The sequence below is a fragment of the Sarcophilus harrisii genome, chromosome 5, assembly GCF_902635505.1.
Source record: "Sarcophilus harrisii chromosome 5, mSarHar1.11, whole genome shotgun sequence".
Classification (NCBI taxonomy): Eukaryota; Metazoa; Chordata; class Mammalia; order Dasyuromorphia; family Dasyuridae; genus Sarcophilus; species Sarcophilus harrisii.
The window spans coordinates 186,285,167-186,301,875 of record NC_045430.1 but is presented as its reverse complement, the minus strand read 5'-3'; the positions used below and the strand labels follow the sequence as shown (position 1 = coordinate 186,301,875).

General features: G+C 34.8%; 1 protein-coding gene across 1 annotated transcript in view; it reads left to right on the top strand.

Moving 5' to 3' along the window:
* DGKI (diacylglycerol kinase iota) overlaps positions 1-16,709 on the top strand; it is a 552,148-nt gene that overhangs the window by 297,668 nt on the left and 237,771 nt on the right. Inside the window, exons 13-15 of the mRNA XM_031939143.1 lie at positions 953-1,066; positions 2,796-2,933; positions 6,668-6,746. Coding sequence (XP_031795003.1) covers positions 953-1,066; positions 2,796-2,933; positions 6,668-6,746 — 331 coding nt within the window. The remainder of the gene's footprint in view (positions 1-952; positions 1,067-2,795; positions 2,934-6,667; positions 6,747-16,709) is intronic.

The window sequence follows — 16,709 nt, the reverse complement described above, 5'->3', positions numbered from 1 at the left end:
ACTCCACTATTTCTTTGGGGGTAATGAGTTGCATATGTTTCCTACAACTTGGAATTGTCACCTCTATAATTCTAGACTCTATACCTTTCTTAATTTGGCCTAAGATCCACTTTGCTTTTTTGGAGGACATATCTTTTTGTTTGCTCCTATTCAGCTTGCTTTTTCTTTCTAACTTCCAGATTTTTTTTTGAGGCAAGTTGCCACCCTAGCAATGCCTTTCTAAATTTCATACTTGTAAAATTGATTTTTAAACCCAATTATATTATTTTTCATTTGTCCATATTTACTTTCATTTAATAAGTTCATTTCAGTATTCTAATTTGTCATGATAACTTTTGAATCCTGATTTTATCATCTAGTGTGTTAGCTATCCTCCCCAGATTTCTGTTGTCTGCAAATTTGATAAATATGCCACTTATGCATTTAGCTAAGTCTTTGGCAAAAAATGTAAATTATAGACAGAATGGATAAAGCCTTCAGTTATACTCTTTCAAAGGGCCCTTTGCTCTTTGTCTAAATGTATAGTATGTTTATAGATAGAAAAAATAGGTGGAAAGGTTTAAATTGAATTATTTCAGACCTGAAATTTTCTTTAAAAATATTACCTCTTAAAGTCATTTAAGAAGTAAATGAAGGGGTAATTGCATCTAAATTTGTTTATGTAGGGCATGCTCTAAATGTTGATTTCCATTTCAAGATGATTACCATTCTAAAGTGAGTTTAAAAGTTTAAAATAAAAAACATTCTCTTCCCAAACAATTTTTGTTTTTACAAAAGAAAAGAAAAACAAAAACAAAAACAAAAAACTAAACCAAAAAACCCCCACTCAAAACCTCTCCATATGATTATTATTAAAGGCTCCTTCTTCCTTTCCCTACTTCCAGCTCCCTGGGATATGCTTCTCTCTCATTTATCTTTTTCTCTCTCCCTTTGGTCCCCAATCTATCTGTAGGTCGGTTGGATCCTTTCCATCCTCGATGAACTTCAACTCAGTCCCCAGCCGCCTGTTGGGGTTCTTCCTCTGGGTACTGGGAATGACCTGGCTCGAACTCTCAACTGGGGAGGGGTAAGGACTAATTCTCAAAGGCCTGTAGTGATACAAGACAGTTCATTTTGCCAAGAAATCATTTCTTTGTAACAAGCAGATGTTCTAACATGAGATCAGGTTGTATTTTCATCTAAGAATAATTAAGTTTAAGGGTTATAGGGACATAATGAATGTCCAGGAACCATGATGTAATTCAACTGATTTTTTTTTTCTGATTTTCCTATAATTAGTTATGTCATGAAAGAGCTTGGTGTGAAGAAATTAAGTATGTAACAGAGCTTTTTCACATAAATCCTACTTTAATCAATTCTTCTGAACAGATAGTGAAAAGAAGTGGGATGTTATATTTTATTGTTTCATCTCATTTTGAGCACTAATTGGAGGACCAAATTCAGGTTGCAGTTAAATCCTTCTCTTTGTGGGGATGACTTCTTCCTTTAAGTTGCTGATTTATCTCACCATATTACAAGCTATTATTTCTAAAAAGATGATCCTTGTAGAAAAACAACAATAGCTGGCAGTGGGAACAATCAAAAAAAGTTTATATCAAGAACTTGATATAAGTTCAGCTTCAAGTTAACTCAACAGGAAGTAATGAAAGTTGTTGGCTTATAAAGCTATCTTACCTTCTTTTTTCCCAAAATGCAGATGGTGAGAAGGCACTGTTGAATAGCAGCTTTGGTATTTATCATTGTGACAGGAATAGTTCTGTCTCTAATGACATTATACATGTGTAGCTTCCTTAGAAACCATACCTTCTGGTGTCATGGAAAGAGATATTGATATCATGGGTTTCAGTTCAATACACAGTCACAGAAAATAGTTTTTCATTTTCTAGGGGGACTGAACTTCTCCTATTTATAGCAACTCATTATTCTTTTCCAAAACCCACTTCAAGTTTTCAGTAAGGGTGATTAGGAAATTGAGTTTCTTAATTCTATCATATTTCAATTGACATCTGTCCAGTAGCACAAAGAATAGGACTCCTAGAAAGGCAAGAAGGGGGGGCTGTGAGGAGAACAAAGTTCTTCCTTCCATATCTTCCATATTTTCTATGTCTATAGTCTAACTCTTTCCCGAATTCTGCCTTACCAAAACTTCAGTCTTGTACCTACTATTCCCAGGGTGAGATTTCTAGGAGCAGTAAGGATGGTGTTTTGTGGTCAGTTATTTAGTGACCATTTATAAAGTTCCTATTATATGCTAAACACTGTGATAAACTCTGTAGATAAAAAAGAGGTGAAAGGAAATCCCTGTCCTTATGGCTTTCATAATCTAAATGGGAGAAAGAAAAAAAAAATAGGTACCTTGGATAAGTAGGAAATGATAGAAAGAAAACTCTAGAATTAAGAACGATGGGAAAGGCTGTGATAAGCGCTATAAATCCAGCTGTTGTTCTATCTTTGTGATCATAAAAGGCTATATTTCTGACAGATAAAGTTACTGGCTTCAGGAGAAAGACCCTCTTGATTCACAGCTGTCCAGCCTTAGGTGGTCTTTTTGCATGTCCTTTTAATCTAAATTCTAGGGACTCAAGTAAATATATGACAAAGAGTTCCACTTAGAATTGGTTATCTGTAAAATAAATAGTTCTCCATAGGAGAGAAGTTCTTCCTTTCATGAATATCTTTCAAGGGAAAAAATATATATATATTTTGCAATTTCAACCACATCAGTTTAAGGAATAAAAATTTGGTGCCCAGGAAAACAAGGTAGTAAGTGATATGTGTGCTTTCTGATCCCCCAGGGCTACACGGATGAACCTGTCTCCAAGATATTGTGCCATGTGGAAGATGGAACTATTGTGCAGCTAGATCGATGGAATCTCCATGTAGAAAGAAACCCTGATTTACCTCCTGAAGAACTTGAAGATGGTGTATGCAAGGTTAGAGGAATCTTTCTTTAGCAAGGACCTTAAAATATCAATTTGAATTTTAGGAAACAGATTCTGCCTTTCTGGTAGGAGAATCTCACTGTGATTCCTTTTTGTGGGATTAAGGAGTACCATTTCAGTTAAAGGTTCAATAATACTGAATAATAGCCTTATCAAATACTTATGCCTCTGAAATCTAGAAATGATTAAATCCCTTATTTGTTTCCAGAGGTCAGCCAATTCATCCTCTTCCCCTTCTAGGTAGAATTACATAAAAATATTACAAGACATGTGTTTATCAAATTTGTGATCCCTCAAGGTTATTCTTATTCCTTTTTCCAGGATATTGATATCCATATTTGTGAGCTGTAGCTAGAAAGATAACTACTCTTACTCATGTAGTATCTTATTATGATCAGGAAGGTCTTCCTTATGACCAGTCTAAATACAGCCTACATCAAATTTAATCCAATTTCACCACCTACTTTGTCCTCACTGGAACAATAGAATACACAATCACAATCTTCTTCACCCTTAACTTTTGAGCTGGCATTTGAAGATTAACAAACCGAGGTACATTTTTTTCCAAATCTGGCAGAGCTAAGCTTTAAACAGATAGTGAATTTACTTTATTTCAGATCTATTCTTAATGTATAAAAACTTGATAATTTTCTCCTTTCCCCCTTTACTCATTAGAGATACATGCACCCATATATTTATATATATATATATATATATATATATATATATATATATATATATATATCTGTCTCTCTGCTTCTCTCTCTTTACATATACACACACATGTGCATACATATATGTGCACCCATATATGCCCAACATATATGTGTATATGGGTATTTATTTGTGTGTATATTAATGTGTGTGCATATATGCATATTTGCATGTGTATATTATAGATATGTATATTCAAACATATACACACATGTGTATATATTGAACATTTTGATTTATTCCCCTTGTAGTAGAGATAGAAATGAAATGGAATACTTCTATACTGGTGGTATTTCCCCACCAGTATCATTCATTAGATGAGAGACTCTGGTTAGAGATGTTATTTGTAGTCATGAAATAACTAACTTATCCAAATTGGATAGGTATAGGAGAAGGAATAAGCATTTACATAGCACTTATTATATGTGCTAAATGTTTTACACAGTAAAATGATGTTATCACATTTTGCATTTGGGAAAACTGATGTAGACCGAAGGTTAGCTCTTTGCTTGGAATCAAAGAGTTACCGAGTATTTGGGGTTGGATTTGAACTCGGGCTTTTCTGATTCCAGGCCAGCCCTCTATTTAGTCTTCCACTTTTCTCCTCCCAGACTCAATCTGTACATTTGGCTTAGATTCCTGGTCAGAAGCACCTATTTTCTTTTGTGCAGAAAAATCAAGAGTTTTTTTTTTTTTTTTCTCATCCTCATCATTCATCCACTTATTACATGAACTAAAAGTTGAAAGACTTCCTCTGTTTCACAGCAGACTATCTGAACAGTCAGCAGTAGTAGAATGGTGTTGTTAAAATAGGAAGCCTCTCTTTGGACACATGAAATTAGCACTAATTATAAAGCATGTGACTAGAAAGAGCAGGACCTAAACTAAAATAAGTAACGCATGTGGCCACCATGAGGCAGTCTATCTCCTACACTTGCCATTGGTCAGACTATTATTAGACTCTCCCATTCAGTTCTGGTCTCTACAATCTGAAGTAAGTCCTCTTAGAGGCATGAGAAACAGCAAATCAGAGGATTTTTTTAAGTCAGATTTTTTTAGGAAAAAAATGGAAAGGAATTTGGATTTCTTAACTTGGAGAAACTAAAGAACAATTCAATAAATGTTCCACAAACCTAAGAAGGGTACCATTTAGAAAATGATAATTTTTCTAAATTTTCTCTTTAGCTTATTCTCAGTATGTAATAATAAGAAGAAATTGTTACCTAAAGGACTTAAGTGATTTAGAAGTACACTGTTTCTCCAAAGGCAGGATTAACTATACTTATGTTGTTTTTACATACTCTTGATATTTTGTGAAAGTCTGGGGAAACAATCATCTTTCAGGTATCAGATGACTGGCAATTTCTGAACTTCTATCATTCTCCTCTGTGATATTTCAGTTTTTTCTTGACCACTCCTAATATCAGTTTACCTTCTAGATGAGAGTTGGTCCTCATCTATCAGTCTATCCTGTTAATTTTGCCTTTTCAATCCAATTCAGTAAATATTTTATTAAGTTATCACTATTTTCAAAATATTCTACCATGGGGGAAAATAATTCCTGCCCTCAGGAAGTTTACAATCTACTTTAGGTTATTTCTGATATATAACCTTTGGGTCACTCAATGAGTCCCTAAGTCAAAAAGGAAGGTTTCTTCTGTATTAAAAGGTTCTCCCTCTCTGACCTTTAACCAAATAGAAAATGTTGGTGGTTATGGGGGTGGGGGGAGGAATGAGACCTTATAGTAATTTCCTATCTAGGAAATATGGTATTTGTAATATTAAGTGGCCTACTATGTGCTTTGGACATATTTGTTGAATTGATAAGAAGGAGGCACAGTCCTGCTTCTGCAGAGACATAATAAGATTAACCTCCCCCCCCCCATCCTCAACTAAGATGAATTAGCTCATTTGATTGTCATTTAACATGATTTTCATGTTGGGGTAATGATCAAAAGAGAGCATTCATGTTGCCCATTAGCCATTTGCCATGTATTTTTCTAATTTTACTTGACTTCAGTGACAAAAAAGATTATTTCAGCAGTTGTATTTGACTGTTAGCAATGCGAAGCCTGTTTCAGTACAGAATGTCTGGTTATTTTTCCTTCTGCCTTATTTAGGAGAAAAGGTTGAGGCTGGCCTTTAGGCTTCTAGGATGTGAGAGCTAGAAACCATTATAGTTTAGTCTATTTCACTGAGTTATCAGGCTAAGGCCCAGAGGGCTAAAATGGCCAATGCTCTTTTCATTCTGCCACACTTTTGGCAGTCAGTCAATCAATCATCAGGGGTAGCTATGAGAAAGAACCCACATAGAATATGGAAGTGATATTTTTTCATGGGTTAATGATATGGTAATTTAGACTCTGGAGTATGGTTTGAATTAATGTAACGTTCAAATTAGAATTTTTCTTTTTGTAAATATAGGTTATCATTACTTTCAAGTGTAGTGACTTTGGATTCTCAATTTAAATGTGTTCCAAGTAGAGGTCCCACATAAGTATTTACTGAAGAGATAGTTTGTTTTAAATAAGCTATTTCTGCATGCCAAATGTTCCAGTGCTTTTTCTCTTAAAGAAATATTTTATACCTATGTGCACACACATATCCCTGGTGCTTAGCATATTGCCTGGCACACAGTAAGTATGTAATAAATACTTATAGACTGAATGGCACATGAACACATGTATTTGATAATCAAATTCAATCTAAGCAAAGTTTAGAGAAAAAATTTTAGACTTTTTCAGGTCTTACCATCACAAAATCCAGATCAGTGGATTCCGCATTTGGCATTACATTTTGTTATTGATTTTGTTCTGTTTGTTAGCTATGATTCCTTTCCTGAACTTTTCCAGAGGAATTTCTGGTCTTAAATCCATTGCCCTTTCCCCTTATTTTTGGAGCTTCATTTGGAAGGGATAAGCCAAAGACCAGTCATACCTGTTATTGTAGAGCGTCCTTTTCTTTTTACCTTTGCCAGTCAACTTTACATGGATTTCTATTTGTCATTACAGCTTCCCCTCAATGTTTTCAATAATTACTTCAGCCTTGGATTTGATGCTCACGTTACACTGGAATTCCATGAATCCCGAGGTAAGAACCTTCTTCATTAAGGTAAAATGACCTGACAAGTAGTTTGAATGTTCCAACAAGGGTTAAGATTGTTACTGTCATTCTTTTGTTGAAGACCTGAGATGAAATGTCAGTTCACAACAGACAGGGACAGATATTGATAACCCACATTGTATACAACATTCATGAGAACATTGGGATGCTTCCTTCCCTTTCTCAAAATCATTGTTTAGGTCTCTTGCTTATAGCTAAAGGGACCAAACATTGAAATAAGAAGGAAGAAAGGGTTTGAAGGAAGGATGATGGCTTATTAATACCAAAATGATCTGAAGTAGACAAATTTGACCCCTGTATTTCTTTTCCTGTTATCTACAACGTAACCAGTCAGTTGAATTAGGATGATGGTTATGATGCCATGGATGAGGTTGGTTAAACTTCTACAAGTTTCTGATTTGAGAACCAATATGAATAGTCCATAAGCAAAATATTTCCTTCGTTGCTATTAAATATCAAAGTTGTACAAAGACTTTTGGGATATGTGATATGTGTGTGTGTATGTGTATGTGTGTGTGTGTGTGTTGGGAACAATGTGGTATGATTTTAGTTTTTATTCCTTTGAATTCTTTCAGGTTTTGTTCCATTTGATTTTTTTTTTTTTTTGATTGTGTTCTACAATGATTTCTAGGAAGTAGTTTTGTGGAGAGTCATTTTGCTGCAGTAAGATTCAGTTATATTAAAGGCTTGCTTGTTACTGACACCCACCTCATCTTTTCTGTCATCAAGAATGGGATTCTGTTAAAAATAAGTAGCCATAGGCATTTTAACATCACATATATAGCATTCATAGGGGAGCCTACGTTGTTTAGTCATGTTCAACTCTTCATGATTTCACTTGGAGTTTTCTTGGCAAAGATATTTGGAGTGATTTGCCATTTCCTCCTCCGACTCATTTTGTATACAAGGAAATTGAGGTAAACAGGGTGAAGTGACTTGCCCATGATCATATAGTTAGTAACTGTCTGAAGCTAGATTTGAACTCAGATCTTCTTGACTCCAATCTCAGTGCTCTATCCACTCTTCCATCTAGCAGCATATTGAAGAATTTAATGTCTTCTCACCTCCTGAGTTTCATACAGAGACTGAATTATCTTTAAACAATCAAAACAAATTATTTTAAAAAATAGAAGCATGTTATACTTCTAATAGCCTGGGATCTATACATTTTTCATAATGAGATCATAAATCATTGATTTATCTAAGATAAGATATTTAGTGATCTAGGGTAATTATCAAAAACATGTCACTCACTACCATTGCAATTTGTGTTCAGAATCAATAGCCTAGACTAGTTGTAAGCAGTAGATAGGTCTGCATTTTAATTATATCCTGATACAGCAGTGAATTGGAAGGAGAGTCTTTTTTGCCTCAGGGAGGTAGTTAATTATCCTCAGAATGTTTTATATAGTCCCCAGCAGCAACATGGTGCAGCTCAGTGGCTCAGTGGAGGGAGTTTTAAGACTGAGGATTCATCTTCCTTTGTTCAAATCTAGCCTCAGATATTTAATAGCCGTGTGACTCTGGGAAAATCACTTTACCCTGCTTGCCTCAGTTTCTTTATCTGTAAAATGAACTGGAGAAGGAAAATCCCAAATGGAGTCATAAAAAAGTCAGATATGACTGAAAAATGACTGAACCTTGAGAAGCCAGATGGTGAACTCTCAGAGTTCAGATAACTCGAAACTAGCTTTTCATCATTCTGCTGAGGAAGGTGTAGAACAGAGCAGTCCAAATATGACAGAGTTTGGGGGATGGTCTTCTAATTGATTTCGTGATGCGTTCTAATTCCCCCTTTAGTTGTGAATGTTTTGAACAGTTATCTCTTCAATCAGACATCTTGTATGTAGTCTTGTATTTCTTTTCTTTTGTGAGAGATCCATGTCTATCAGGGGCTTTGATGATCAGTGAAGCAATTTAATTGTGGATGCCCAGCCATATTCAAGGGCTTTCTTTGGGCAATTGTTTAGAGTTACTCTGTGCTTCATGGAGCCCTTAATCTGTAGAATTCTTATTAGGCAAGTAAGCACGGAATGATAAGCACCTTGTGTCAAGTGGTATCCCAGTTATAATGCCAACTAAAATTGAACTAATGGAAGGACTTCAGGAAGTTTTATGTGCATTTAATTGAATATTATATTTGAGTGGAAAAAATAGGAGAGAGAACTGTTGATTTGGAATTTTTAGTGGCTTTTTTGGGGGGTTTTAGACAAAGCAAGAGCTTCAAGCATCTTAGGGACTATTCAATTTTTATCACAGTTTTCTTCCATAAAAGGCTGCCATTCTAAGCTACTTCATCATTTATTTGAAAAGCGGAATTTTCTGACCTTAAACTCAGCAGCATGTGCTTTCCAGAATGTTAAGCAATTTTTGAATAGTGCATTAAGATGAGCATCCAACATTTTTGTAAAAACAGTGTTGCAGCTTATCATGCTGGAATTCTATTTAAACCCAAAGCATCAGATGGTATTGAGGCATTCATTGCTCATAATTCAAGACTAAAAACATTTACAGAGCAGAATTAATGTTTAAATTGACAAGGTCATCCTTATTATTGGATTTAAGAAAATTCACAGTTTCTGAAGTGAGGGTTTTTAACCTCTTTTTGTTTCATTGACAATCTTGTGAAGCTTATGAACCCCTCAGAATAGTGATTTGTTGTCTGCATTCATAATTGAAGGAAATGGTAAATTTTAATAGAAAATAGTAAAAAATAAAGAAGCAAATTTTTTCCTGTCCAGCTTCCCAGACCCACAAAAATTAGTCCTCCTAGTTAAAATTACTTGCTGTGGAGTCATATGTCAGAATACAGTTGGAAGAACTTCAGAATTTATCTCATATAATCTGTAATTAAGAAGGAATCCTCTTTTAAAATATTCAAAAGTCACCATCCAGCCTAACTTGAAAATTTTCAGTGGTAAGAAACTCACTGTCTTTTGAGGAAGCCTGTTCCATATTTATACAGCTCTAGTTGATGTGGAGTTTTTCCATATTGAAGTAAAATTTACTTCTTTACAATTGGCACCCAATGTTCCTAGCTCTGGCCTCTGAGACCAAGAAAAATGCATCTAAATCCCAGTCTACAAATAATTAATGCCGTCTATCTTGTTCACCCCATAAATCATTTCTTCTCTGGGCTCCACAACCTCATTTCCTTCAACTAATCCTTTGCTTGAATTGCCTTAAATGCCTGCAGCCAACATCTTATTCAACCTCTTCTAGTTTCACATCAGCTTTTATCATCGTCCTTCCTAAAATATGGTATCTGCAATTAACACAGAATTCTTAATATAGTCTTACCAAAGCTAATTACAAAAATATCTATTACCTTTCTCATTTTGTACATTCACCTTCTATTGTAAGTCTAAACTTGCATTCATTTTGTCATACTTTTAACTCATATCACAATAGTCTAAAACCCTTAGGTTGTTTTTATACAAGAATTCTTGTTTAGCCATCATTTCCTTATTCTATACTTGTTCTTTTGATTTCTTTTTAACCCAAGTGTAGGATTTTCCATTTTTCTCTTTAAATTTCATCCTATCAGATTTGGCCCATCATTGTAGCTTCTCTAGACTTTACCTGAATGGCCCAATTTTACCTTCTCAGATTTATTACCCATTACTGCCCTTCTTGTGACCTGAAATCTAGCCAAACTGAACTTGTTCCTCCTATACAATACTTCATCTTCCATTTCTATGTCTCTATAGTGGGTGTCCCCATGCTAGGAGTGCACTTTTCCCTTCGCTTTGCATATTAGAATCCTTAGTGGCCCTTGAATTTCTACCTTCTGCATTAAATCTTTCCTCTTCATCTCAGCTGTAAATGCCTTCTTCCTTCTCCACATTAATGACTGTATCTATTTTGTCTCTAACTAAAATGTGCGTATTTGTCTCCATTGGTAGACTTCAAGCTTCTTGAGAGCAAAGATTGTTTTAGTTTTTTTCTTTGCACTGTTAGTGTGCAAAGTACATTGCCTGATGTATACATTTGTATGTATATACATATATATTATATGGTATATATAAAAAGAGGCTTAATAAATTCATGTTGATTGGGAGTTACATATTCTGTCAGTTATAATCACTACATTTGATGTTTTATATTGAAAAGTGCTTTATATAAATAAAATAAAGATGTATCACTGAAGAAAAGGTTTTCAAAACTACATTATTGAAATGATTGCAGCATATAAAATTATAACTATAAATGAACAAGAACTACAGAGTTGCTTCTGTGTTATTCTAGCTTGTGTAGAACACGTAATGACCTTGCAGTGGTCTGACAAAAATATCTGCTTCCAAGATTGAAAAAATCAGTCTAGTTTATGCTAATCTTCATGTAGTTTACCATTAATTATGTACTATAAAAATTTTGTGTTTTATTTTTTATCAGTCAAAATGATTTCATTGATATAATAGTGATAATAGCTAATATTTGTAATTTAATAACAATTTATTATGTGCCAGTCATTGTGTGAAATGCTTTATGATTACTGTCTCATTTGATCCTCACAACAACTCTGGGAAGGAGGTACTATTAATATCCCCATATTACTTAAGAGCAAATTGAGACAAATAGAGGTGGTGACGTGTCCAGGGTTGTAATTCTGGTAAGTATAGGAAGCTGAATTTGAATTTTGGTCTTCCTGACATAGCCTGGTGCTCTACCCACTTTGCCACTTTCCCACTATATAGGTAACTCATCATTAGAAAATGTTATCAATACAAATTGGTACTTTTCTTAGAACTCATGGTCTTAGAAAGCTATCAAAGGCACTGCATTGTTAAAGGGTTTGTCCTTGTTCACATGGCCAGTATGTGTCAGAATTGAGACTTGATTGCAGATCTTCACAACACTTAGATTAGCCAAACAGTACAGTAGGCTAATTCTCATGCCTCCCATTTATACTGTTTCTTAACTGAAAGAAAAAAAAAATGGATCCTAGAATTATCTGGAATTAACATTTTTCACTGTATTTACTCTGAATTTTGTTGCCTTTAATGATGTTTTCATTCCTATTATTTTAACAGCTAAATGGCACCATAGTGCACAGAGTGCTGGGCTTGAAGTCAGGAAGGCTCACCTTCTGAGTTCAGATCTGGTGTCATATACTTACTAGCTGTGTGCCTCTGGGAAGGTCACTTAACTTGGTTTGCCTCAATTTCCTCATCTGTAAAAATGAGCTGGAGAAGGAAAAGGCAAACCACTCAAGTATCTTTGCTTGAAAAACACCATATTGGGTCATGGAGAGTTGAACATGACTGAAGGTGACTGAACAACCAGCATGTATTTTTCTGTTGGTGCTGCCCAAATCTATAATGTGGTCCTGCCAAGAATAGTTTTGAAGCAAAAATTTAGTGGTTTTGAAAGCCCTGTAGTCCTTTGATTCTTTACTGAAAGTTAATATGACCCAGTCTGCAAAAGCACAGGCTCATTTGCCTATATAGACAACTAAAGAATTTGAAGACTATTCAAAGCTTGAGTTCAAAGATCTCTTGTTCCAAATACAAGTATTCTGCAAGGGAAACATCTCAGCACAAGTGGCAGTATTTGAATTAAAAAATCATGAGTCCAGAAGAGACCTCACTGATAAGCAGGAATAAAATGAGATCTAACATCAACTTTGTTAAAGTACGCCACATCATTGGAATCAAGCCCTGAGGTCCTGTTATTGAGGTAAATAAATCTGTTGTGAACACAGCACATGAGGGTAGAAGGAGGAAATATGCTTTATGAAGTCCATATTCGCAAGGAACATACTAACTGGAAGTAAAGTAAAAAATATGTCAGGAAGACAAGTTGGTACAAATGGAAGGCTTAACTAATCCCAGCTTCTTGACAACTCTAAGTACAAGAGAATGGGGAGAAACTCTATTTCAACTTGGCTAATACCTTGTTCCTTTCTTAAGAGATAGCAGGGTTTGTTTGTTTTTTTTCCTGTCCAGAATTGTGATTTCATTGTTTTCAGAAAAAAGTAAAGTATCTCTTCCTACCAATATACATCAGCAATTATTCCGCAACTGATAATTTTAGAGACTTGACTCGGGGTACTGAGAGGCTGATTTGCCCGGGTATGTCACAGGTGGGCATGAACTTAGTTCTTTTAAATCCCCAGGTTGACTCTCTATTTGTTTAGCCAGGATGCCCACTTAAATTAAGTATTCAAACTCCCCTGACCTACTCATCATGCTGTGGCATTAAGATTAATCAGATTTTGACACAAAATGCAAGATTTCTTCTTTTTGATCACTTTTTTGTTGTTATAGAGCTGGAAGAAATCTTAGAGGTCTCCTAGTTCACCCTCCCTCACTCTGATCCCATTTTACAAATGGGGAAATTGATACTCAAGAAGTGGAATGATTTGCTTATGCTCATACTTGACAAAATGGCAGATTTGAATTCAGGCCTATAAATGCACATATACTTTCTAGTTTACCAAGCTTAGAAGACTATTTTCCTGACATTCTTAGTGAAATTTCCAAATCTTTCAACAGCAACTTTCAGATGCCATGATCTTTACTAGTATTTGGAAGGTAGAGATCATGGTATGCCAAAATTTGGGAAAAGTAAGACAAAAGGATTTTGTTATAAGACTGAAAGAGACCCGGGGAAAGAGTGAATTAAAAAGAAAGAAATAAAAAAGATATCTCTGTAAGGTTGTTTATTGCTAAATAATATGATCTGACTGGTTTAGAAATTCAGGAATACCTGGATTTAGATCCTCCCTCTGATACTTACTAGCTTTGTATGTAATTGTAAGCAAGCCATTAACCTCAGCAACCCCTCAGGACTTTTTAGATCTGTTACTTGTGGGAGTCCTGGACATTTCCCACCTGGAATGAAATCCCAAGTGTGTTGCAATACATTTAATCTGAAATTATACTGATGATATTTTTCAATATATGGTTTATATCCCAGAATTCCCTAAGTAGTAGTAAAGTTAAGGGGTATACTTTATTTTGTTCTGTGTGTGATAGATGACTGTGGATGAAGGGAATTTATTAGAAAGTAATACAGTTGAGGAGGCAGATATGAGGCTGACAATTTTAACCCAAAAGTGGTTTTTGCTTTTTACTCTAATTTTAATAGTATAGACAAGTTTAGCTAACAGTGGATAACATGATTAGGGTCTTAATTATCCTATTTTGCATCAGCAGAAATAGTGCTTATTCAATTTATTTCTGGGAGTAAAGATGGGTTTTTAAAATCCAAACCCAACAAGTGCTGGGGTTTTTTTTTCCCTCCTCTCTCTTTTTTAAAGACAGTGGAATTAGGTTACTTGTTCAGGGTCACACAGCTATTAAGTATCTGAGTCTAGATTTGAACTCAGATCCTCTTGACTCTAAGGCTGGTGTTCTAACTATTGCACTACCTAGCTTCCCCTTTCTTTCTTAAACTTTATAGCAATTTAAGTAGGAAACAAAGTATTACTGGTGTTTAGCTTTGAGCACTTTTAATCAAGAACCTGAATAGAAGGTTTGAACCAGGGTACCATATCTGTAGGAGAGTGAGCAGATAGTAAGGGATGTTGACCTAAAGAGTACAAAGACTTTGGTCTCAGAACAAAAATTTTAAATTCAGATGAATAATGGGAATATTGGGAAAAAATGCTTGAGCAGCTCTGAAGAAAGGTCAAAGTTAAAGTGATCTACCTTCAGATATCTTCCTATTTGTGGGAGAGACTTACACATTTTCATTCTTTTTGAAAAAGCCAGTGGGACTTGGCAGGAGGTGAGCTTATGGAATCTTTGCCTACCCTGCTGACCAGACTGTTGGCAAGCCTCCTTGGCATCTGTAACTAAAAGCCCCAAGGTGGTTCAACAGTGTATTTAGAGTGTAAGAATACACTTTATGAGAATTTCAGCCTAAGTCCAGTTTTCTCTTATAATAATTGGACCCAGAAGGCTGAAGTTAATGCTCAAAAAAAGTTGGCAGAATGAAGACTCCATCAGTTCCACTTTCAGATCTCCTGGAAAATCAGGCAGTTGGTGAAATACCAGAATAGAAAAAACTTTGTTCCTGGAAGCTGAATTAGCTGACTAGGGTTTTATCAAAGGAAGGATCTGGAGAAGTGATAATCTAAAGAAAAGAATTACTCATCAGAAATGGCAGAAAAGGAGGTACTTTCACTTCATGTACATTTTTAAAAATCTCATTTCGATCTTTATTGCAACTCTTTTTTTGCCTCAAATAAATTCCCTCAAAGTTGGAGAACTTAAATTTATACAATGGCTTAGTCTCAGAGTTGTTGCACTGGTTTAAGTCATTATCATATTGATTTGACTCTGAGTGAATAATTCCACTCACTTAACTACCACGTTAGTGCAGAACTTTGTTACCTCTTGCCTGAATTATTGAAACTGGATTCTAATTAGTGTCTTTAACTCATTTCTCAGTTCATTCTATAAAATATATATTTATATAAAACATTCATAAGTATATAAAATGTATGTGTATATACAAACATATTTATACATTGTTATCTTCTCCATCAGAACATATGAGGATAAATTAATTCATTCTTTCTACTTAATATGTCTAGGGCTTAGCCCAGTACCTGGTGGCACTTAATAAATACTTGTTATTGATTGATTTATCAATGACTTCAAATCAATAGCCAGTTCTGTTAAGTTATGCGATTTCTCAAATATGGAAAATGTTTTTTGACCCTGACCTATGATTTATTATTATGATTATTATGATCTATGATTTGCATTTATTATGTATCTCTTTTTTATTACTTATCTGTCATGTAAGTTTTCCCATCTACTTCTCCAATGTGGAGTGACAACTGATCTCTAATTTGTAGTCTAAGGGAATTGCTTGGGCCACTAAAAGATTGTTGTTATTAGTTCTTAATTTTCAAAGAAGACCAGGAATGTGACAAGGTAATGTCTTGACTTGGGCATGAAGTGCATTTAAGTAAGGATGCATGGCACAAAATCTCTTGCTTCATTTGTTCTGTTTGTCCATGGTCCTGTAGCCAGTATATGTAAGAAACAAATTAAATTCAGATCTTCATGAATATGAATTTATGTTTGACTATGTCATTCCTTCAATAAAGAAGCTTCAGTGCTTCATTATAATTGTCTCTAAGGAAAAAAAAATCTTTTTAGTGTTTAGAGCTCTTTAATAGTGTAGCTTCATTCTATCTTTATAGACTGATGTACAGCTCAACTGATCATTCCTTATTCCAGCCCCATTTATCTAATTGCTCTTCTTTGCTCATGGTAACTCATCTTCTGCCTTTATGCCGTTCATAGACTGTGTCCAATGTCTAAGACCAGTACTTTGTCTCTGTATTCCTAATTGTTTCAAGGCTTAACTCAGACGTCATCTCTTTTAAGAGGACAACATTCCTGCATTTATTATGTATCTCTCTTTTATTACTTATCTTTCAACTTGGGCTATTTTTCTCTCTTTTTCTTTCCTCCAGTAGAATGCAAACTCCTTGCAAGCAGGGATGGTCTTGCTTAATGTCTTGTGTTCTCAGATACTAGAACAGTGCTTGACATATAATAGATAATAAATGATTATTCATTGATTCCAAACTCTAAGGCTATCTATGTAATAATAATAATAGCTAGCATTTCATTTAAAAGTATTATCTCACTGATAACCCTCATTTGATAACATTTCATAATTGAAGGTAAGCACTGTTATTATCCTCATTTTACAGATGAGGAAACTGAGACAGAGATGTTAAAAGACTTGTCCTATGTCCCCTAGGTAGAAAGCATTTTAGGACAGCTTTGAATGTAGCTCTTCCTGATTCCAAGTCCAGTGTTCTCTCTCTACTGTGCCAGCTAATTACTTCATACATTATCTTTCTTCAGCATAGAACTTTCATGATTGCCAAAATACATGACTTTAAAAAAAAAAACTGAAAAATGAATTTGAAATTTGAAAAACAGTTTTGAAATTCCC